This window comes from Betta splendens, chromosome 13 (genome assembly GCF_900634795.4).
Source record: "Betta splendens chromosome 13, fBetSpl5.4, whole genome shotgun sequence".
Classification (NCBI taxonomy): Eukaryota; Metazoa; Chordata; class Actinopteri; order Anabantiformes; family Osphronemidae; genus Betta; species Betta splendens.
In genome coordinates, this window is record NC_040893.2 from 15,632,287 (window position 1) to 15,655,665 (window position 23,379).

General features: G+C 43.3%; 1 protein-coding gene across 7 annotated transcripts in view; it reads right to left on the minus strand.

Annotated features, from left to right (window-relative positions):
- LOC114868574 (chloride channel protein 2-like) overlaps nucleotides 1-23,379 on the minus strand; it is a 76,036-nt gene that overhangs the window by 32,971 nt on the left and 19,686 nt on the right. For 3 of the 7 annotated variants that reach the window (XM_029172295.3, XM_029172298.3, XM_029172293.3), the window contains 11 exons: nucleotides 19,326-19,476; nucleotides 13,218-13,268; nucleotides 6,916-7,047; nucleotides 5,452-5,580; nucleotides 4,666-4,799; nucleotides 3,629-3,706; nucleotides 1,935-1,958; nucleotides 1,393-1,410; nucleotides 1,067-1,145; nucleotides 731-856; nucleotides 25-109 (listed from right to left, as the gene is read on the minus strand). In XM_029172295.3, coding sequence (XP_029028128.1) covers nucleotides 25-109; nucleotides 731-856; nucleotides 1,067-1,145; nucleotides 1,393-1,410; nucleotides 1,935-1,958; nucleotides 3,629-3,706; nucleotides 4,666-4,799; nucleotides 5,452-5,580; nucleotides 6,916-7,047; nucleotides 13,218-13,268; nucleotides 19,326-19,476 — 1,007 coding nt within the window. The remainder of the gene's footprint in view (nucleotides 1-24; nucleotides 110-730; nucleotides 857-1,066; nucleotides 1,146-1,392; nucleotides 1,411-1,934; nucleotides 1,959-3,628; nucleotides 3,707-4,665; nucleotides 4,800-5,451; nucleotides 5,581-6,915; nucleotides 7,048-13,217; nucleotides 13,269-19,325; nucleotides 19,477-23,379) is intronic. The other 4 variants (XM_029172300.3, XM_029172296.3, XM_029172297.3 and 1 more) reach the window with 3 other exon arrangements.

Here is a 23,379-nt window from a genome sequence, read left to right on the forward strand (position 1 = left end):
ACATGTCCAACATTTCAAACCTACCCAACAACAGCAAAGGCCGGAAGCTCCTGGAGGTCGAAGGGAAAGTCCAGTCGAAAGTTGGTCTTAAACAGGGCTGTGATAGTCTCTGGAAGAGGAGAAAATAGTACAGCGGAGTTAAAAAGGACCACAAACCACGGTAAAAACATGAAACCTGCAACATAGGTCTATCAGATCAGGAGCACTGTGCAGCTGTAGGTTCCAGTCTCCTGTCCAAGGCCTAATGGAAGGTAACGAGTGAGAAGTAAACAGAAAGTTGAGCTCAGTGTGGAGGAGCTGACAGATAAACATGTTCATATGTATGTCAATGTCAGAAATGTGGGTTAATGAGATGCTGGGAATGCTGAGGATGCGAAATGAACCCGTTTCAGTTTGAACAGAAGAAACCTACACTTATCTGCTGTAGATGCTGCTGCTCTGCCCTTTATTCATCAATAACCTGTAACTATATTATTGTATTAATGGGTGCTAGGTCACAGTGGCAGGTTCAGAGCTCTGCTTTGTTGGCATATTGGTCAACTGTTATGTCTTTACAGACACACTGAACTGATGTCGGCTGTGGGGCACGGGGCCAAACACGGTTTCTCATTTTACTTTGTGGATTAAAAGAACATGATGTACTTTTAATATTGAATTAAGCCCGTTAAACGATTGCCCCGAGAATCAATCTCATTATATAGAAAACACACAGCACAGACATCGCCTTTACCTTCATCCCTGTTCCAAACAGCCAGCACTCTGAAGATGAAGGCACTGAAGGTAGCAGCGAAGAACCCTCTCCAGTAATTCCTCACAGCGAAGAATGTGGACGTTACTTCAATACTAAACAACACTCCTGCAACACACACACACACACACACACACACACACACACACACACACACACACACACACACACACACACACACACACACACACACACACACACACACACACACACACACACACACACACACACACACACACACACACACACACACACAGTTACAGTACAGCTGGAGCTAACATGATATACAACTATGAGCTGTGTGGTGGTCAGACTCACCTCCTATGGGGGCAGCGAAACAGCAGCCCACCCCCACAGCACAGGCTGCTGCCAGCATCTCGATGTTCCTCGACTCATTCTGAAACACACACAGAAAGGGTCTTCATTCATGAAGTCATTGAAGTATGTATGTATGTGCAAAAAAGTTGTTTGACGTGACATGATGCACGTGCATACAGGTTACATGATGTCTACACTGTGCAAAGACCAGTAATGAAGGTGCAAGCTCCTTCAGAGATGAGGTGATGCAGTAAAACAGACAGGAGGACGGTGCACCATGGGAAATGCAGTTTCTTTATCCTGTAATACATCATATTGTCACTCACCTTCGTTCCTATGAGATCCTTCAAGCAGCATGGCAGCGATAAAGAGAGTTAGTGTGTGTGTGTGTGTGTGTGTATGTGTGTGTGTGTCTTGGACTGTACATTCAGTGGCTTATCCTGGATTTACAAACTTACAGCGTGAGACTGTGATTAGCATGCGGTTACACACCTCCCTCTCTCGCTGGCACACAAGATTGCCTCCGGTTGTCAGAGAGAGAGGTCAAGAAGCACTTTACAAAATCAGTTTACACTACGGAGCGTGCTGTTTTTGAAGAGATATTTCAGAGAAAGCTGAAAGAAGTTTACTTCTTTAGAGGTCAAATCAGCTTCTTTCAAATATTTTGTTTAATATTGTAATAACAAAAAGTACTGGCCCACAGAAAATGACCGCTTCTCCCCAAAGGGACGTTTTTGAGAGTTCTTCAGGTTTGTACAAGTGTTCCATGCATCGAATAAAAATGAACTCTGAATTGAATGGGAATATTTAAAAATGATCCTCGTGGCAGAGAACGTAGCGAACAGACGATGTAATACTTTCCATTTACCTTGATGCCTACAAGGCTGGGCTCCTTCAAGCAGCATGGGGGCAAGTTAGGTTTTGAAAGAACAATGAGAAATTGTGAGCATGGTTCTAACTGGCATGCGTGTATATAGAATCAAATAGCAACATTTCTCAAAACTACTGTTATTTTTGCACGTGTTGCACACTCATTCCAACGCATCATCTTAAAGCAGCCTGTAGCAAGAGGCTGTGCTTTACAGTCCAGGGGCCACATTAGCATAGAGTAGAGAGGATGAGCTACTGCTGCAGAGGGGCACTTCACACACACACACACGCACGCACGCACTCACGCACGCACGCACGCATCATTAGTATGCAATATAATGCAGCACAATACTCCAGAGAGAGACAAGAGTGGGAAAGTTACAGTAATCCTGAGTCACAGGTGATGAGGGTGATGACGATTACTAATAAAAATGTGATGGATAAATGAACACAATAAAAACCCAATAAAAACCACACTCAAAGACTAGCATTACAACTAAGTGACACTTTGGGACAATCCCAACTACAAAATATGGACATTTTGAGTTTGTTATGACAAAAGAGTGAGGAGCGTCAAACAAAACACAAGATAAATCAGGTTTTCCACTTCAGTTCACAGCATCATTTATTTCTTTTTTCCTAAGGTTATATTGTTGCATACTGTAGGTGCAGTACAGACCGTTTGACCCTTCACTCTGTCTCACTGTGTGTTCCCTCTGTGTTCTCTTCATACCCTCCCCTCCTGTTAATCCTTTCCCAACCAGAGGTGCTCACATCTTCAGATGGGATGAGAGTCAAGACTTTGGCTTGTTTCATCTCAGGATGGAGAAGATGGTGGAGAAAAAACCCTTTTCTTTCTTCCCTCTCCCCCGAACGGAAGCAGCGCTTCCTTTCTGCTTCCCTCGCTTCCCTTTCCCGACTACAATGTATTATTACTCCATCTCTCTCTGGGCAAAGTTGGATTGTAGATGGAAAAAATCTAATTTGTTGACAAGTGTGATTAAACATTTATGAAATTGGTTATTACAGGCTGTTGACTTTAGATGGAAGGGAAGACATTGATTCCTAGGGAAAAGAACATTTTAATTTCATTTTTGTGTGCACAGCTTTTTTTCCAACCAATTTTGTTTTCTTAGTTGAACAAATGATTGACAAATAGAGGGAAACTAATTAAAATGTGAACGTCTTTTGTGAGGTGCTGAATTGCTAGTTGTATTTTCTCTCAGAAAAAAGGTGTGCTCAGGTGCATAGTATAATAATATAATAAAGGTGTCAGACTTCATTGGACAGGACTTCCTAAACTCCACCACATTTCTATCTATTCTTTTTGCCCTTTTTCTTGCCTTCTCTCTGGCAGTTCAGCTGCTGTGATGTTTGTTCATTGTTTCTCCCACTCTCCTACCGCTTTCACTCTCACTCTGGGAGAAAAATGTCAGCTGTTCAGTGCCAACCTACCCATTTGTCTTGGCCTTTAAAGAAGACCTGTCTCAGCATTTATTTTATTTCATTTCCTCTCTCTCAGACAGAAACTGTCTGGAAATATAGTAATGGCTATTAAGCGATGAATCACTTGAAAACCTTTGAACAAATGCATCACCTCCTGAAAACACAAAGCCTTTCACACTTCAAATTATTTTGCATTTTAGAAACGAAAAGCCAACAAAAAACAAATTTATTACATTTAAAAATTACCTCATAAATTCCTCCAAAGAGAGACATGAACTTGCTGAGAAGAGCAGCACACAAACTGGCGACGTGTACAAATGGACCCTGACAGGAACATGAAAAAAAAAGTTAAAATACAGGAGGTGAAAACCACTTAACAACAAAGTCTGCAGTAAACATCAAAATGATGTTCCAAGCTGACAGGATTAAAGTTAATCAAAAGAGGGGAAGGGAGTGCAGTGAAATCCAGACTGTAGAAGCTGTTACTGTAGTTCACAACCAAATGGGCCTGAGGGCTGCGTGAGAGGGAGAGAGAGGGAGAGAGAGAAAATACCTTTTCCTGCAAGTACTGTATGTCTTCAGGCTGGTTAATCATGGGGGATGCAATTCTTACCTGTTTTTGCTAAAAGACTGAGAAGCTGCACCACATTATACCCCAAACTATTCCACAGCACAAACACCATCTGCATAGCGCAGTAGTTGATAACAAAACAAAAACTTCCAGAACAACTCTCTTCTACCTCCCACTGGGTTTAGAAGAATCGTCTATGCACCTTGCTTCTTATTAATGCAGCTGAGGAATTCTCCAGAGTTCAGCTGCTGGCTCTACCAACCAGTTGGTAGGTGGCCGCCCACCTTGAGCTTGGATCCATTCGTTTTTACTGAGTTGCTGTCTGAATCCGCTCGTGTGGGGTTGGTTGAGTTTTCTGAGCCCGATTATGCAGTTACCATTGTAAGAACTGACTATTGCTGGTCTTCACTTTGACATGGACACGTACAGTTTGCTGTAATTCCTGGTACTCAGGCTTTATTTCGCTGTTGTGTAATCTCTTGGCAGCTTGGTGCCAGTTTGAGTGTTATCACAAGCACAAATTAAAAGCTGTGAATTACAGAAAATGTGTGAAACATAACAGCTAAATGCAGGTCTGCGTTTACAGTATCGTAAATACTGCACACATACTGTACACACAGTAGTACACATAACAGTGTGTCCACACATAGCAGAGTTTCTGCACATGGAGGCCTATAAAAACACATTTAGTGATGCTGATCTTAAGTTATACCTCTTTGCCCAGAGGCATGCCGCTTCCCAGAGCGCAGGTGAGACCGATGACTTTAGCCACAAATGTTTTAAAGGTGAGGTACTCCTTCAGAACCACTCCTCTCAGGATGGTCTTCATCTCTGGAATGCCCGAACCTGCAGGGGAGCACAGCTCAGTGTCATGCAGCCGCTGCATTCATGGCTCCAATGAAAAACAAAATCCACATTCACAAGGTTTCCAACAATATTTATGAGTGGATTTCTTAATGCTCAAAAACGCTATGTCAGTAGTGTTCTGTGGGAACTGTGGTTTTACAGACAAGTCAGGCCATTTAGCAGAAGGAGACAAAAAGCTCTGTGCTTAACCTGCTCCAGAAATCACTGCAGGCACCTGTGCACAACACGGCTCAGTTTCTCATATCTAAATCGTCACAACACTCACGGAGGATTTCTCTCCAGCCTTATCTGACAATAACGGATAGGAGGCCCCTGGGGGAGAAAGTCTTTAGGGGCTGAGGATAAAGAGGCGCAGAGAAGATTAACAGTATGTCACAGTAATGTTTCACTGCAGCAGCTACCAGTTATACACAAGTGTATGTGTGTGTTTGTAGTAGCACGGCATTCAGGGTGTGAGACAAAGCCTCATTTCTTCTTCAATGTTAGAAGGAAAAGCTAAAAAAGGGTTTCACCAATAGGTCACACTGTATAAAAGTATCCTGAGTCGAGTCTGACACACATCTGACAATAGGCTTCTATGATTTTAAGAGTGTTGTGTGTTTGTCTATGGACTCTGCTCTGTTTGTCGTACCAACAGCCTGTGGGGCGAGGATCTGGGTGAAGCCTGCGGAGAAGGTGATGAGGACCACAGGGTAGGTGACCCAGGCCAGGTACTGCAGGAACATGTTGCTGTCCAACCCACCGTACATCCACTTCTGTGCTGTGAACACAAATGAGGACGCGTTAAACAGAAATCAATGGATCCTCATAATAGAACCGGCAGCTACATTTACAATTACAACTGGCACAGACACACATGAAAGCTATGCTACAAAACGTGTGTCTGTGTACAGAGGTGCGTGTCTCCACAGGAAAGACGGTTTGTCATCTTCTGTAGCCAATTAAAAGGACCGTGGACCATAACTGTAGCTGACAAGACGAGGTTCGCTTCTGCTGCAGAGCTGAAAACAACACAACGCCTGAAGAATCCATCTGAATTAAAGCTGCTCCCATATGGTTTCAGATCAGCCCTCAACTTCTTTTAATCATTGGACTGTAGAGTTAAGTTGCTCACATTTTCTCCTTTAGCTTTGCTGCATCCACTTTAAAGGAAGATGACCATGTCTCTGTGTGGCCTGTGTTAATAACTCTCTCGTTTTCTTTCTCTAATCCTTCTGTGTGTTTCATGATTAATTTCTTCCTCTCCGTTAAGAACTTTTTCAAGCACCACAGGCAATGAATTCTTATCTTCTGCATTAATTTCAAACGGCTGCCCTGGGCTCAATCTTCAGAACAATCTTTCTCTATTTACAAGCTCCTGCCGGGCCAGAACAGATTTAACAACAATGCTATGCAGAACCTGCATCATGGATCCAGGTCAAGAGTTTGACAGCAAATAAAACCCAAGACCTCAGTGTAGGTTGTGCTCGTTTGCCCACAGTACTGTTTGTCTGTAAAACATGGTGGTGTAGTTACAAACAGACCATAATAATTAACATCAAAACATCAGCAGCATTATTGTGAATATAGAGAGAATAAAAAGCATTTCTGTTTGTTTTCATAGTCTCAATCATTGTCTTGATTAGAGCCATTAATATCCCACTGCTGCTGCACATGCAGCGTCTCACAGAGAACAGAGGGTCACAGGAACCACACTGCTTGGCACTGAAGGAAAATGCAATTTTGCAATTCAAGTGTCCTTTTCTGCACAAATCATTGGATCATTTTTAGTTTTTGTGAGGGAGGAGGAACACAAAGGAGCAGTCATATACAGAGCTGCAGGCAACAGGCTGCACAGCTCCAACACAATCCACTGCTTTTGTGTTGGAGACGACTCGTGCAACAAACTCAGAATGAAGCTGCAGTCTTGACAGTGTTATTAAAATATCATAATCTGGTTTAGCTGCACAAACACGGCTCTGTTGGAGTCTTGGCAAATTAGCTTTTCAATGACAGTTTGCTCTCGTGTCACTTCACACTTGCTGTTACGACCTTTACTGGTAGATTAGTGTTTTGTGGTGTGATAATATCCTAAATCCATCTCCCCTGGAGTCACCTTGGAGGCATATGGCGATGCAGAAGTCCATGACCCAGCTGACCAGGGCCATGACGAGTCCCAGCAGGATGAGGAAGATCCAGTCCTCTCCAACACGCGAGATCAGGAACTTCTGACAGCGAACCGTGCATACTGCAGAGTTGGTGGGAAGAAAACGGAAATGTTAGCGCTGTAACCACACAAAGGAACGACATCACCCACCGAGCGGCACTAAAACACAAACCACGGCCAGTTTTGGCAACGTTAGCCAACAACATTAGCTGGATTTCCACGCAGCACAAGGTGAATATTACAATTGTTGTCAGTGGTGATGGACAAGTGATAAAAGCTTTGATGGAAAGTAGTGTGTAGTAAAAGGTGAGAATAAAAGCCCAATGTCCATCGAACACAGTTACAGCAGGAACTAACACAACACTGTTACTTGGTGGAAAATGGAACACTGATCTGAGCATGTTATACAGTAAAAAAGCAACAGTGAATGGGAGTACAGTACTACAAAACAAGATCCAAAACGTAGACAAACACTTCATGTCCTAACAAAGCACTGCATGAAGCCCAATCAGATCCGTGTACTCACCTGTGGTGACAGGACACAGCTCACACTGAACGGAGCGCCGCACACACTCACTAATTATGATTTAGTGGTGGAACAGAGCAGACTGTTAATGCAGAGCCCATCATTCAAGCTGCCCCTCGTCCACTCCCGGTATTCGTCTCCTTTTCCCCACTTTTCCTTCACTCCCTTCCACTTCCAGCCCTGTCCTCATTTTCACGTCCTCCTCTGCAGGAAAATGCCACTTGGGAGCAGCAGGACGCCCCCCACACTATCAAACCGCACAACACTCTTTGTTTCTGCCTCCATATTTCTCCTGCAGCATGTAGGACAAACCTGATTTATTTAATTTCTGGTGGCCATTTGTATTTTTTCCAATTTATTCATGCTTATACACTGAGCTATGTTTCACTCCAGTACAGTCACCACCAAAGTCATTTACTGCTTTGACAAAAATGGGCTGGACAAAAAAACAAAACAAAAAAGGTGAGACTGACAGACCAGGGGCCAGGAGGTGAATGAGAAATGCTGCAGCTACGGAAAAGAAAACGCAGTCACACATTCACACGTTCACACGTTCACGCACCGACGCGCATACTGGCACACATCCCATAAATCAACAGTTTCAGGGCCTCAGACACACGCATGTTGCGACACACAACACATAAATATGAATTTCCACATGTATGAAGTCCATTTCTTGTCCCACTGTAGACTGACATGAGTTTGTGTGTGTGTTCTTGTACTTGCTACACAGCGAGGACCAAAGTCTTTTCCCAACGGAGTGAGGACACACTTGCTGGCCCTCACGTCCCAACAAAGGTTGTTTCAGGGTTAAGGCTGGGTTTGAGTTTAGGTGTGGGCTTTGATAAAAGATTTAAGCAGCACATTCTGTTAATGTGTGCTCTAAGAAGTGTGTGTGTGTGTGTGTGTGTGTGTGTAGCCGCGAGTGTAATCTCAGCGATGTAATTTAGTTATCTCTGTCTGTGCTGGTATTGCCTAATAGCTTTTCCTGCGGTGCACGCACACACACAGACACACACACACGCGCACACACACACGACTGGTTGCTGATTTTATTCCTCATGGCATGCAATAAGCAGCATGCTCGCTCCCAGTCGCTCTCATTGCCTCCTGACTCACCCTGTGCCACGCTCCTTCCTTCCATCCCACCCTTCCTCTATCCCATCATACTTTGCTCCCCATCTCCTTCTGCCTTCTACTAATCACATTCAGCCTCTGACTTTACCTCTCATCTCCTCTTCTCCATCGGAGGAATTATCTGCCATGCTGCACGCTTTTCCACACTTTTCTGCACTCTCACACCTCCCTCTCTCGCTCTATATGTTCTTTTCATCTTTGCTTACTCGCTCCTCAGAAAGAGACATTATGCCCACATACCTGCTGAGACTAATTTAGGTTGCCTTGGATACACGGTTCATCTACAGTAGTTCCTTGGCTTAGTATTAAGAAACTTATAGTGTGTGTGTGCATGTCCATGTGTGGATGTGCTTGGGGTTTTGAGCACACGTACTTGGACTGAAATTGAAATGCTGACGCTGTGTATTTAGTGATGTCTAAAAGATTTAAAGGAACATACCAGGAAAGTTCGTATTGCCTTTCTGTGAAGCTAGGTTACTTTTAAGAGGCATTAAAAATGGAGAGCGTTTTGCAGTAGACCTTATCTTCCCATAAACATCCATATGTACACCACACTTGCAGAATTCTCAAAAGACTCTATGCACGCAGTTTTAGAGCACGCTGTCTACTTCACCACGAGTTCATATTTTTAGCCAAGTTAGCGATCCACCGTATCAAAAAAGTGAATGATGCATAAATTTATCCCACAAGAACCAACTTGTAGTAACTAAAACCACTACTAATGATGTAGTTATACAGTGAAAATGCACACACGCGAACCCAATACGTACATGTATGGCATGCAGCATGAAATAAAGTCACTACTGATGCACATTCACAGCTACCACTCCCAGAATTACAGAAAAATTATTGAGACAACCGTCTCATTTAGAATGCATGATGACAGCATGAGTGTAAAGGGTAAGAGAGGCTACCAGTAAAGCCTCAATTTTGCACAGTCGTGCCAATAAGGCCTATTCTTATTTTGTGCGTGTGCCCCTACATTCATTATGTAGCTTTGTAGGCAAGGGAGTGATTCAATTAGCAATGCATGGCTGTGTTTAAGACTACAGGATTAATGAGATTAGAATGAACACGGACAAATCCAACCATTCAGGTCTTCTGCTTCTGAACACCGACCACAGGTTCAGGTCTTCTGTACAGAATGTATTAGCAGTTCCTTCACATGCACTGGTTTTAATGAAATGTATTTTTTATTCTATTAGTACTTCAGCTTTAACTTTTGCCTTTTTCAAAACACACTTAAGCTCCGTAGTGCCCTTGAATGTAGCACCTACTGCAAATATATGAATGAGAAATCCTGACCAACTTGATAGGGGAAAAAAAAATCATGTATATTTCATATTTGGATTTGTGCTAGTGCAGAATAAGAATGGAGTTAAATAAAAACTTAAGTCCATTAAGTCAAAGTAATAAACATATACCACTGTTTGAGTAATAAAACCAACAAAGCAAAGGTAAATGTTTCCTCTAATACTTAATATGACCGCCTCCATTCCTGCAGCATGTGCCAACTTACACCCCATTCATTTATGTGTGTATCTCTCCATCCATTCCTCCTCCGCTCATTCCTTCATGTTGATGTGTTCTCTATGCTAATGGGATGGAAAAGGACGTGATGTTTATGTAAATGCGGCGTAATGGCGTCGGCGTCGGTCCCGAGCGAGGAGGCAAAGCGCCTCGTCTCGCTCGCGATCGCTCCGTTTGCTCGTCGAGTAGCGACGGCTGTGACATCCAGCCTATGTCTGCGGTATAATGTCTGCTTAATGAGGTGTAATAGTAGAGACGTGTATACATAAACATACGCACAAACACAAGAACAGATCAGCACAATCATGAAAGTTATTATGTAAAAGCAGCCTCAGTCCCATCTGGAGTGTGTGATGAATGTTTAACTTCTTCCTAAGGGAATAACACTAAAACACACACGCTCCACTGGGATAGTTTGCTGCATTTAAAAGGAGATCAGGGGGGAAAAAATAAAGCCATCAAATATCATCAGAGGGATTTAAATGTTTCATATAGTTCTTCCAAGAAACAAATGAGGGTTTTGTTTTGGGTCAGAACTCGTGGCGAGCGGGAACATTAATCTGTTAAACATCTAAAATCTATTATATAAAGTCTAATCTGAAAGCGTTGAGGTCAGATGCTTTTTCCTGTATCTAAAGGTTTGTTCGTGGGACTCTGATGTCTGCAGATTGTCTACAAACTCAGACTGTCCATTCCAGGATTATTCATGTTTCCATTTTTTCTCAAGTCTGTCAAGTATTAGTCCAACAAGACACACTGGTATCAACATCTGACTGAAGGTTCAGTACATGTAGTTTTGCTCTTTTATTGTTTGTCTCAGTTTTACTTCTAAATCTCATTTTTACCTCTGAGTCTTTACTTGAAGCTCGACGATCAATACTACGTTTCATCTTCAACTCAACGCACACATTCAAAAATATCAATACCTCGGGCCTGGGATCAGCTTTAATGAATGCACTGGGGTCTCAGGTTGACCGTGTTTACTTTTCTACCTCCACATGAAGTCCTACCTCTCATATGTCTAAAAGCTTTTGAACCAACAGAGGCACAAACTGAGCACTGACCTCCTGGTTTCGATGAGGGTGACCCCAAAATTTGCTGTCATGGCAACCTCCTCTGTAGAAACCAATCATTTGAAGGGAATCAATGCTGTGATAGGAAGTGGAGCTACAGATCAGTAGTGTAGCGGCGGTTTTAATTAAGACAGGGCTTCGTGGACCAACCCTGTGCCTCTGTGTGGAGAGTTTAGAGAATCTGATGGTGATATTTCGAGCCAGTTTTCAAAACTGATGAATGGGTGTCTAAAAAACACGTTCAGAGTAAGTGAACCTACACGTGTACAGTATTTACTCTGCATTTAGAAATGACTCCAAGTGAAGCTAAATGTTGAATTTATGATTAGACGCTTCTGTTTCATAATCCTCAACGAAGCCACAAACACGGGCGGTGACGGCGATGATGTTAAACAACGTTAGCTCTGGCTCAACACGGAGGCTGCCATGATGTGACTCAGAAAGAAATGGTGAGATTTCTCTGGTGGCAACATACAAGACAGACACACAGACACATGCTCAGCCAAGAAAGGCAGATGGCGGCACTGATGATGACAATAAGAGCCCATCAACGCAAGCGTGGGAGAGGAAGTTTGTGTGCATGTGGATTAAATCTACTGTGCGTGTGTGTGTGTGTGTGTGTGTGTGTGTGTTTAACCCAATCACAGGGGAGAGGTAAGTCATTTCATTTCCTGGATGAAAGCGTGGTGAACCAGGAGCCAAGGGACCTGCTGCTACCTCTCTGCTCCGCGTCTCCTTTTCTCTTTCATCTGCCTCTCTCCTCCTCTCCCCATTTATTTCATCCATCTTGTCCCCAGACCTTTGCCATCAACTCCCCCTCTATTGCCTCCTTGCATTTTTCGCTCTCCCTCATCTCTTTATTTTTAGGTCTCTGCTTACTCCTCTTTGTTTTTCCACCTCCTTCCCAATCATGCTTCCATTTCCGCTCAGCAGCCATTCATTTCGCAGAGCCCCCTCCCGCCCCAACCACTGATCTCTGCTGTTGCAGAGTCAGCATTTCCGTTCTGCAGTCCTCTGCAGACACACAAGTGCACTGATTTACAGTTTTATGCCCTCGCATAACCAATTTCCGACGCTTACAGCACCACACACATACAACATAAGAGGCACCAGTCGTATATTTATGCATTCATACACATAGTTATGCCAGACAAATTAACACTCTACCATCACTCCATCCACACACACACACACACACACACACACACACACACACACACACACACACACACACACACACACACACACACACACACACACACACACACACACACACACACACACACACACACACACACACACACACAGAGTTAATGAGTGTGTGTGTAGCCTCTACACATTCCAGTCTTCTTAACCTGCAGTCAGGGAGCCATTGATCATCATGCTTGTCTGCAGACTGCACAGCCTACACAGGACCCTTAATCTCCAATCCCTCTCTCACACATACACACAAACAAACTAAGATGTTCGAAGCCTTTTATTACTTTCCATTAGGGCTTGAGGCTAGCTGTTATAAAGGGTAGGAGGGTTAGTTTCTAGTTGTTTTTTATTTTGGCACACAGCAAAAATGGGAAAATATGCAGGCTGTTATTTTTCAAGTTGGCTGTTGATTAATAAAGAGCCACAAGGTGAGTGTATGTATATTGTGTAGCGTTGTGTGTTTGCGTGGGGCAACTGCAGTATCCAGGTCAGTCCACACACACACACACACACACACACACACACACACACACACACACACACACACACACTCTGCAGAGACAAAGTGTGTGATGTTTTTATTGATGGCAGCATTAACACATTAAGCAAAGAGGGAGGGGACTTTGCTCAAGTGTTTAATAAAGCTGAGGCCACGCTTAATGACCAATTATTAAAGATTAATGGTTGAACAGTGATGCACTTGCTGCAGCATGGATGAGTTTGAGGACTGAGGGCTAGTTGGTAGTTAAAGGGGCAAAATGATAGAGAGGTTTTTCCTTGTTTACCAGAGACAAAGTCCTGGGCTGGGGCTTCCAGAACATATGGGTACCCTGACCCTGGGAAACAAACAGACCACACAACATGGTTAAACAATCAGTGTCCCTTCAGGAGCCTCATTTCTTCTTCTCATACTCATTTTCTGGACATAAAGTTTCCCTCCAAAAGTAAAAAGAGAAAGAAGAATTTCTCTTTTTCAGGTTTTCTATATTAAATTATTACTCTGTGATGGATATTGGTGCTGTACAGGAGCAGCGGAGGGGAGAGGAAAAGAAGCATGAATGAGTGATGGCACAATGCATATCCTTAGACAGGAGGAGTGGAGGAGGAGGAGGAGGAGAGTCAGTGATGAAGGAGGAAGAAAGCAGGACTGAGGAGAAGTAGAAGAAAAAGTGATCACTGTTGAATTAATGGATATACAAGCACAGCCCCAACCCTCCGGTTGGAGGTGATTTCTAACTGCAGTACTGCAGGTAACTACTGCAAAAAATATGGTAGTGCCTGCATTCTGTAATGCGTCTGAAATAAAGTTATTACAATGAAGCATATCATCGAACTGCACCTGGCAGAAAAAAAAACATTACTGAACATGACTTTTAGCTGCAGCGCAGTTGTGTGAAGATTCAATCAGATAGAGGGACAAACCAACCAGATGATATCTGATTTCTAAAATAAAGTCAAATAAACAAAAATAGATTTTCACAACACACACACACACTAAGAGATGAAGGCTACACAATCTTTTGATCCATTTGTTGCCCCACATGGGAATGGAGGAATGATTCACCCTTTTTTTTGCTAAAGTGATGAAAACGTTCAAGGTTTCTGTTCTCATCCAAGTCTGGATGCAAACCTGCAAAATATGGAAAAATATGTGTCTGTGTGTGAGCGCTGTGGATCGGCTCGGGGCTCACTGGTGATTAGAGAGCAAAAACTCAGAACACAGGGCTCAGATGGGTGGACACAAACGCAGGATCATACCTAGGAGAGGAGAGGGATAGAGCAGGAAGTGATGGATTGGGACCAAGAGGAAAGCGAAAAAGAGCCAAGTGGTAGAAAAGAAAAAAAGGCCAGGAAAATAGAGGAAATGAAAAGCAAACAGGAAAAATGTGAGGAATCAAGACGGCAATGAAGGCTAAAAAGCAACAAAAAAAGAAATAAAAAGGGAGGAAGGACAAGAAGAGTAGGTTTAAGCAGAAACAACAAAGAAAGTAAGAAGCCGACGCCCTGAAGTGGTAAATAACCATTGATTTTACAGTGAGGGGCCAGCTATAAAAACCACAATGTTGATAAAGCCGATCCACACTCATAAAAATTAATGATGGCGTTAATAAAAGTGTGGCCATGCGTGGTTACATCTGCAGTAAAAACTGAACGCCGCACACACGTACCGATTTATACAATCTGCAACCTGTGAAGACAACGGACTTCAAACTCCACCTAAACGAAGAACTACATCAGGAGTGTTCACAGCAAAACAGCGGCAATGAAGGAGAATCTGCTTCAGAGGCATTAATCAGTCATGTTTGCATTTTGGAATAAATTAGCATCCGTTAAGCCCCATGAAACACAACAAGCGCTTCTGTTTCCTGTGACTTTATTCACACATTTATTGTAATGCTGAGAGAACATTTCATACTGTAAAACTTGACTAAACTCTGATTTTCCTCTGCCCTTCCCCATTCTCTACCCTCACGCTCCTGCATATTTCAAACTCATTCAGGACACGGAGAGAAATTCGAACTGTGACAGCGTTTCTCCCAGCAGATTTAGAAACTTGATGACTTTGGCAGCGCCGCGAGTGCCTCGGCAGCAGTATCAATGCTGGAACAAAGTCTCATCCCTCGGAGAAAAGGAGAAGACAAGAGAGTCTAAGAGGTCACGTGAAATCGTCATCACTGAAACTGAGTCGTGGACACAGAATATATTTGCTACAGTCAAACCACGGTCTCTGTGTAGAACTGGTGGTTTCACAACATCAAGCTTCCTGTCATTGCCCAAAGTTGCACTTTATGATGATTGGAGTTCCGAAGTGCAGACTAGACCAGATGTGTCTACTTGCAGAAAGACTGCATATGAACTGAGCTATCACAGAAATTATAATAATTTATTGTTGTTGTAATCAGTGTAATAAAAGCAGACAGTAAATTGAGTCTATTGTGTCTGAAGGGGACAGGATCTAAGATTTCCTCTGGCAACACAGTGTAAACAGATATGAAAACACAATAAAGGATAGAGTTCAAAACAAAACAAACGTCTTTGTTTGATACTAAATAATTGATTATTAACATGGACTTACTGTGTGTAACAGCTTTATCATCTTTATTTTTACTTGATTTACACTGCTTTGACTCAAGTATGACGACAGCCATGTCCACAGCTCCCACCAGCAGCCGTACGGAGCGATCCTGGCTCAACCTGACTGAAAAATCAATGCGAGCCAACAGTGTAGCTGGTAATGATGCCAACGCTGGTAAAAAGCAGTGGGCAAGAGTAGTCATAGACACGCACACGCACGCACCGCACACACACGCACCACACACACCCTCTGCTCAAGTGGCAATCAAATATTATCTGTGGCCCAAGTTCAACTACTGTAGCTATTTGATATATCGAAGTGAAAGCTCCAACATCTCCGTTGCTCGCTCGCTCACAAACACAACCACACACACTAGCACACACACACACACACACACCACCCACACACACACACACACCACACACACAACACACACAACACACACAGCACACACACACACACACCACACACACCACACACCATGTAACAGTTTAGTTACTTCCTGCACTTGGCTGGTATCTGAATGTGAATGACGTCTACACACCCCACAAGTGCGTTCAGGTTTAGAGCGGCGCGCGCACACACCATATATATGCAAAAGCATCGGCATGTGTGTTCTACTGAACAAATGTAAGTGGTGGAACACGTTCCAGGTTAATGCGGCTCACTCAGCGCACAAGCTGATTTGGTAAATGCAGTCCACGCTGAAGTGAAGTATGCTGCACACTTTAATCCAATCACACAGTCTCTGCTTCTCAGTGTCTCAATGCTATGGCTATATGTCTAAACCTTTTCAGTTTCAAAGTGGCTTCAGGGTGAAAATCTTTAAAAAGCGTGAGTTCTAGGATTTTTGTGCCACAAGCAATAACGAAAGAGGACACCGCATTAGAACCACCTGAACTATGACGCAGGGAGAAGCCTGAGTGAGTAATCATGAATGGAGAGAGCATGGCATTCCTGGCCAGCGCGTAAAAACTGGAATTGAAAACCAAAACTCAGTTTTTCTTATACTACTTCCAAGAAAACTACTTCTATCATTCTCTTTTACCCATCTGTGTTTTGATTCCTGTAGTGACTTGTGTTTCTCGCTTACCTGCATTAAGTGGTGGGAAATATTTGAATATTTTTTTGGTAGTAAAGCGGTATTAGCTTAGCTATTCTTGCTAAACGGCTGTGACAAAATGTCAGAAGGAGTTAGAAGTGTTGTTGCATGCATTTAATTATGAAAGGACACTTACAGTCCCTCATATACAGGTGTGTCTGTGTGCATTTCTGTGTGTGTGTGTGTGTGTGTGTCTCATGACTAATACTGTACAGTATGTCCATTCCTCACATGGACTTTGCTTTGCTTTGCTTCATCAATCCAGCTCCTACCAACTGATGGATGAGTGGCAGAATGTGGGAGAAAGGAGGAGTGTGGAAGGGCATGACAACAAAGAAGCAAACAGAGCAAAGGAGGAAAGTAAAGCGACGGTGAGGAGAGGAAACGGAAGGAGATGTGAGGAACTGTTGGTCGCTAGGCGCCAGCCAATCACCATAGCAACATGTGGCACCATACCGAGCGCCTGCTGACATCACACCTGTTGAACTGAAATGCAGTGTGCGTTTGCATGTTTGAGAGTGCGCGCGTCTGTTTTGTGATACTGAAAGCGGAGCATATTAGATGAAAGAGTGACAACAGCCACCTGAGGCTGGACGCGACACAACTACACACTTGTATGCACACATGCTTGCAGAAGCTGATCAACCTGTTAGAAAGAGCAGAGGCCAAGAAAGATGGAGATGAATGGAATACATTCATTTTAAATCAAATAAACAAATACAGACATTTCTGCTTCCAACATTACCACTTAAAGCTTGTAACTTTCCTCTAGTGAAATAAAAAAACCATTAAAAGACAGAAAAACAACAAGAGAAAAAAGAAGAGGAGGAATGTAACAGTTTGAAGATCAGATCACAGTGTTAAACCTGTGCACAGATAAAGCCTGACTGGGGCTTGAATCGTGTATCATTTCCACTGGTTTCTCTGGGTGGGTTTCTTTTGAAAGCTGAATATTTTATGGCCAGCTGAGCTCTTTTAACAGAATCCATTACACTGTGGGACGATCAAACACACACACACACACACACACACACACACACACACACACACACACACACACACACACACACACACACACACACACACACACACACACACACAGATCTTTAAAGAAACAAGTAACTTCTACTGTTTTATCTACAACAATTACACGATGAAATTACATTGGTGGCTAACAGAGGCATCTTTAATTACTGAAATATTAAAGACATACATTTGGCGTTAACCTCCCCTCATTTCAGTCATTTAAACTGAATGTAAAACTGAATGAGTACAAAAATAAAACCTCTACCAATATTTGTACGTGATAAGTTATGGCAGCATAAAGCAGACCGGCTGACGACCGCTCACAAGGCTCCAACACAGAGCTTGTGCCTCAGCACACATCCACGCACACGCACACAGGAGAAGAGGCGCCTGCTGACTTTACACTGCCTGCGGGGACTGTGACGCATCAGCGCGGAAGCGGCGCTGCGCAGCTCGATGCTGCCGCCTACTGGTCGGCCGACGCAACAGCAGGCTGTCCCCACGGAGCGGAGCGGGTGGCTGAACAGCCAACCGTCAGTGAAAACAGCGTATGTTCATTCTCGTGACACTTGTTTTCCAGTTTGTGGTCTCCAAATGGAGCCGCCGTGGGTACGAAAGCCATTCTGTGAGTCTGCGTGCTCCGAGCTGCCAGTTTCCCTCATGTGACTCAGATGCTTTACTCCTAGTGTTTATAGTTAAGCTCTACCAGAATGAGTGCACAGAGCTGCTCATAAACAGTGGTAAGTAAAGAAATTCAATGCCGTTAGCTTTTCCACAACCTGTGAATGTACACAGGTTCTAAAGGCTGATGTGTTAAGACATTAATGCAGTTTAAAATGCACAAAATGGGCTCAAGTAGGAAAACAATAGTAAAAGATCAAGATGTACAGTACTGAAAGTGCAGCGGAGAAACACATTCATCAGCACAGACTCAGGAAAAGAGCAGAGTTCCTACTTAGATTAGGCTGGAGCGGAGACGTTGGTTCCGTTTGTGTGCGGCGTGAGGATGAACCCTCAGCTGAGGCCGAGAGTTGAGTCACTCGCAGCAAAAAGACAAATCATAGTCATTTTTTAAAGTAAAATTAATGGAAGCGTCGCTCGTCCATTCATTTCCCACAGCAGGTGCGTGAGAACGTACAGGTCACCTAATATTTAGGTTTATTTATTTTTTTCCACTGCCAACAGCAGAGGGCACTCCGTTTTCACACAGCGGCGAGCAGAGGACGGCGCAGGCATGCTCAGAGGCACTCCAGCAGTGGAATCGTCCCTCAACACAGGCCACAGAACAGTGATTGGAACTGGACGCATTGTAACGATGACGCACTTATTTCCTGCCATGCGACATCATCAACGCTCACAAACCAAAACACAATAAACAAACTGTCTATTTTAGAGCATCCGCACTACATTTCCATCACCAAGGTAATTTTCAAATAAAGCCTGCCACCTGGGCGATGATGATGATGATGAAGATGGTTCAGAGCAAAGGTGTTTTTCTGAATATGCAAATATAATGTAAACTCCAAAGTAACAGTGCAGAAGTGATCTCTCTTCAGCTCTTGTTACTGAGGAAATGCCATTTAGTTTTTCTTTTCTTTCTGGATGTTAAACCAGATGCTCAACATTCAAATACTTCTAGGACTTAATTAAAGTGACCGTACTTCAATACTACTATTTCCCAAAACTTACTGCGACACTTGGCACAGCGACCCTTTTCGTACTCCAGGAGGTCCAGAGTGCGAGTCCGATCTCGGACCGACCGCCTCTGCTCGCTCTCCCTCAGCCGAGCGGCTTCTTCTTTGGCGAACACCCCGAGCTCCTGGGTGTAGCGGCCGTACATCTGCAATCAGACACAGACACATCAACAGCATTAGCCTGAGCGCTGTTACACGTCTGACCAGGTGGGACCCCTGGAACGCTGCCCGTGTCCATGCTACGTTCAAGACTACGTGGGGGCTTTACGCCCATCAAATGCCAGTGAAATCAAATAAAAACAAGGCAGCCAGATCAGCTGCAGCAAAACTCACTTATATTCAGTCCTAAACCATATTTTGGAAGTTATTCTGAAAACTTTATTTATTTATTATTTATATAGTTATGTTGCATGTTTTCAGCTTCTGAATTTTATGATCGTTCATAATAAACCAGTGTTTTCCAGGGTTACCTAAATCAAAAGTGACTGTTGGTAAATATAGATTACGTTCATTGAGAGCATCTGAATATATATATTTAAATTTCAATACAGTTAAAGCTCAGAAATAACTTGTTATTGCTACTGTTATATTGTTAATGCTATTGTGGGCTGCGCTGGAGGATCTCACATCTACAGTACAGACAAACAACTATTCATGTCTGTGGACGTGTTACTTCATACTCATGCATTTTTAAAGAGACTGCAGCACAAGCAACAGGAAGGAATGACTTGCACACCATGCAAACGGCAGCTCTGGCTGCAGAACACGGGCAGGAGCCGTAACAACTTCCTCCTAACAACCGGTTTCCACACAGTGCGATTTCCATGCTTATTGAATGTCACTGAGAGTAACTCAGCATCTGTTGAGCTGTAGATGCGCAGGAGGTGGACGACAACAGTTCATCAGCCTCTCACACAGTTGCTGCCTCAGGACTTTTTCTACAGACAGTTGTTGTACATTGAGTTGGTCGAACCACCTGACACTGAACCTTTCAGTCAAAAACAAAACAAAAGTGTTCTAAATGCACATGTTAATGCAACCTTTAAGTTAAATTAAACAATATTCACAATGAGCACAGACATTTTCAATGAAAACAACAACATGACCTTGGAAAAGTGTTGTGACAACACTACTTCTATATTTAAGACTTGTCTGACCTGCGTGTTTACACAGCATGGCTGCATCTGAGTTCATAGTAAAATGTCCAGATTCAAAAGCTCTCGTGTACATTATGCTAAAACAGATGCTGGAATCAAAGACAGTGTTTGGAACGTTCCACATATGGACAGACTGGGGAAAGTGTTTAGACAACACACACCTTCACACGCACAATAAAATACCTACGTTCAGCCACACACACTGCTGTTCTTACAGTATATAACAATGCGTGAATTTAGAACTCGACTGGGACTCACCTGGCGCCAGCGATCAGCAGGTTAACAGTGCTAAATCTGAACACACATAAATCTGACATCTCCCACAATGAGATGTGGGAAGATGTTCATTTAAATAACTGGTTCAAGTCAGAGCCCATTTGACACAAACCAAAACTGATTGGACTATATGGAATATTTAATATCGCCGTGATCCAGTTTTTTTTTTTCCAATCAGAAGAAAAAGAGGGAAACAGACAAGGAACACATTTGGGAAGCAATTTGTGGATTCTGACATCAAACGCCAACCACTGTTTTACCCAAGATGCCTTTCTCTCAGGCATTCTTGGCCACATTCATGATCACCAAACCCAAGTCTTAATTAAGTATAGACACTTCAAACCAGACGGAAACTCGAAAGCTCCAAAACACAACAGGGCAGAAATAGACCTTCTCAGTTGCACCCCCTTAAATCTTGCATCTGACCAGAAGAGGAAAACAAACAGACCCATTCACAACAAAGGCATTACTGGTTGAAAGCCTATCATTATGCCGAGCATAGTCAGAAGCAGCTCTGGACCGGGCCTGCCGGCCTGGGTTAATTGATCCCAGATGAATGGGCTTTCCTGGACTTGTTGTCCTGGCTGCTGGGGCAATGGCCATCACATAGACGGCAAATTATTCAAGCGTCAATATGAGAAATATTACCCAGGGTAAGAACGCAAGTGTCAAAAATCAAACCGTGTGAATGCACTTTTCTTTTGCTGCGAGGTCAAATATTAGTTTCAGATATCAAAATTCAGCCAAATATAATAAGGAGTTCATTTATTATTTTGCAATTTGGCACCACTTTACTGTATTTGTGCTTAATTCCACTAATAAGGAGGATCTGTTTTATTCATTGCAACCCAGCATGATGACACTATGCATCATTCAGGCCCATTTACAATTGTCTCAAACATTGATGTTTACAATTAACACCATAGAAAACTTCAAATCTGTATTGATTTACTTTACACTTATTAAAATGGAATCCAGAATAAAAAGCCTGGTAAGGATGATTTCTCCAGAGAGGTAATAAGGGGCCATGGAGAAGGACAAAAGCCTGAGAGTGAGAGATTGTGTGGTTCTGTGTGTGTGTTTACTGTCCTGTGTGGCATCGCGTGTGGTTCGCAGCCAACGACACACAAGTCAGGTCCAGAACACAAGAGACCCCAGAAAAGGGAAGAGGAGCCTAGAATATAGAAGAATGACCTGGAGAGAACCAACACACACATGCTGCTGAGTGAAGATCCGAATCACTAGGTCTGTCAACATTCAAGTCCAGCGTGTGAATACGCAGTTCAGCTAATGAGCTCACACCATTTCTCTATGTGTGCAAATGTGCGTGAAGAAAAGGAAAAAGCCCATTCTTGTTGAGAAAAGACGAGAGGAGAGAGTTCAACACACTTTTCCCTGTGTGTTAATAGAGAAAGAAGAGAATTTGAAATAAATTGTCCAGTAAAATCTAACAGAAGAACAGATGAAGGTGAACACAGTGTCCGCCTAAGAAGGATGTAAATACCACAGCATGATAGTTGATTCATAGAAAAGTGTTAAACATAGCAGCACCTCCGTCTTTGACTTATCTAATCCCACTGTGGCATATACCAACAAATCATTACCAGCAGCTGGAATTGTAATGGCACCTTAAGCTACACAGGCAGCTAATTCCTATTCCTATTTTTACTGTATACACGTACACTGGCCTGCTGTCAGAGAAGAATAGGAAGAACAAGACAGGAACTGGAATGTTGAGCAATAAGAGGAGGAGCCTGGTCTGATGAATCACCTCTTCCTTTATTGTTCAAGTCCTGATGGCACTATATATAGGAGGACGTAAGCTGGCGAGGCAGTGGGACGACTGGAAACCTTCTATTTTGATTCTATTGTGATCCTACTGTATATACTGTATTAGGGGACTTCTTGGAAACGTCAGTGTATTAAGCTTGAAACAGTTAACATAGGTCCAAACATGAGGCGTCATCTCCAGAGGCCTGAGAATTCCACTTCTTTCCACTCTAGACTGTTTTCATCTCCAAACACGTCGTTCTGGTGTTTTACACTTGCACAAGTTGAATGAGAGGCCCGAGTGTCATGCAAAACTTTACTGGCTCTGTCGGCTCTCGGTGCATTCGTACGATGTTATTTTTTGCACGGTTGTAAAAAGAGATTTCAAGTAAGCAACAAAAGAAACACCCCAAAGCAGAAAGCCTGAGAGAGTGCAACGTGAAAGGACGTACAGTAAATAAGAGGTTCTCCAACCGTCCTGGGGGGCGCCCCGGGTGGAGTGTTATGTGCCTGTGCCAAGCTGCCATGCCAACCCTCCGGACCCCTCTCACACTCACCCAGACAGAAGAAAGGGAAGGAAGGATGGATGGATGAGACAGAAAAAAAAGCAGGAAGAGATGCAGGAGGTGTTTGGAGAAAGATCTGGGGGCAGTGATGGACAGACTGAAAAGATCCATAAAGAAGGAGAAAACATAAGGAGAATGGGATATGTTGTGTGTGGGAGGGGCATAGAGGAAGTTACAGAATCCATCCTGTGATGTGAGCTGAATTTAAATTGAGAAAAGAAAGAGGATGGCGGGAGAGCAGGAAGAAAGAGTGCAGCTGTGAAGACTGGGGAAGTGGCTG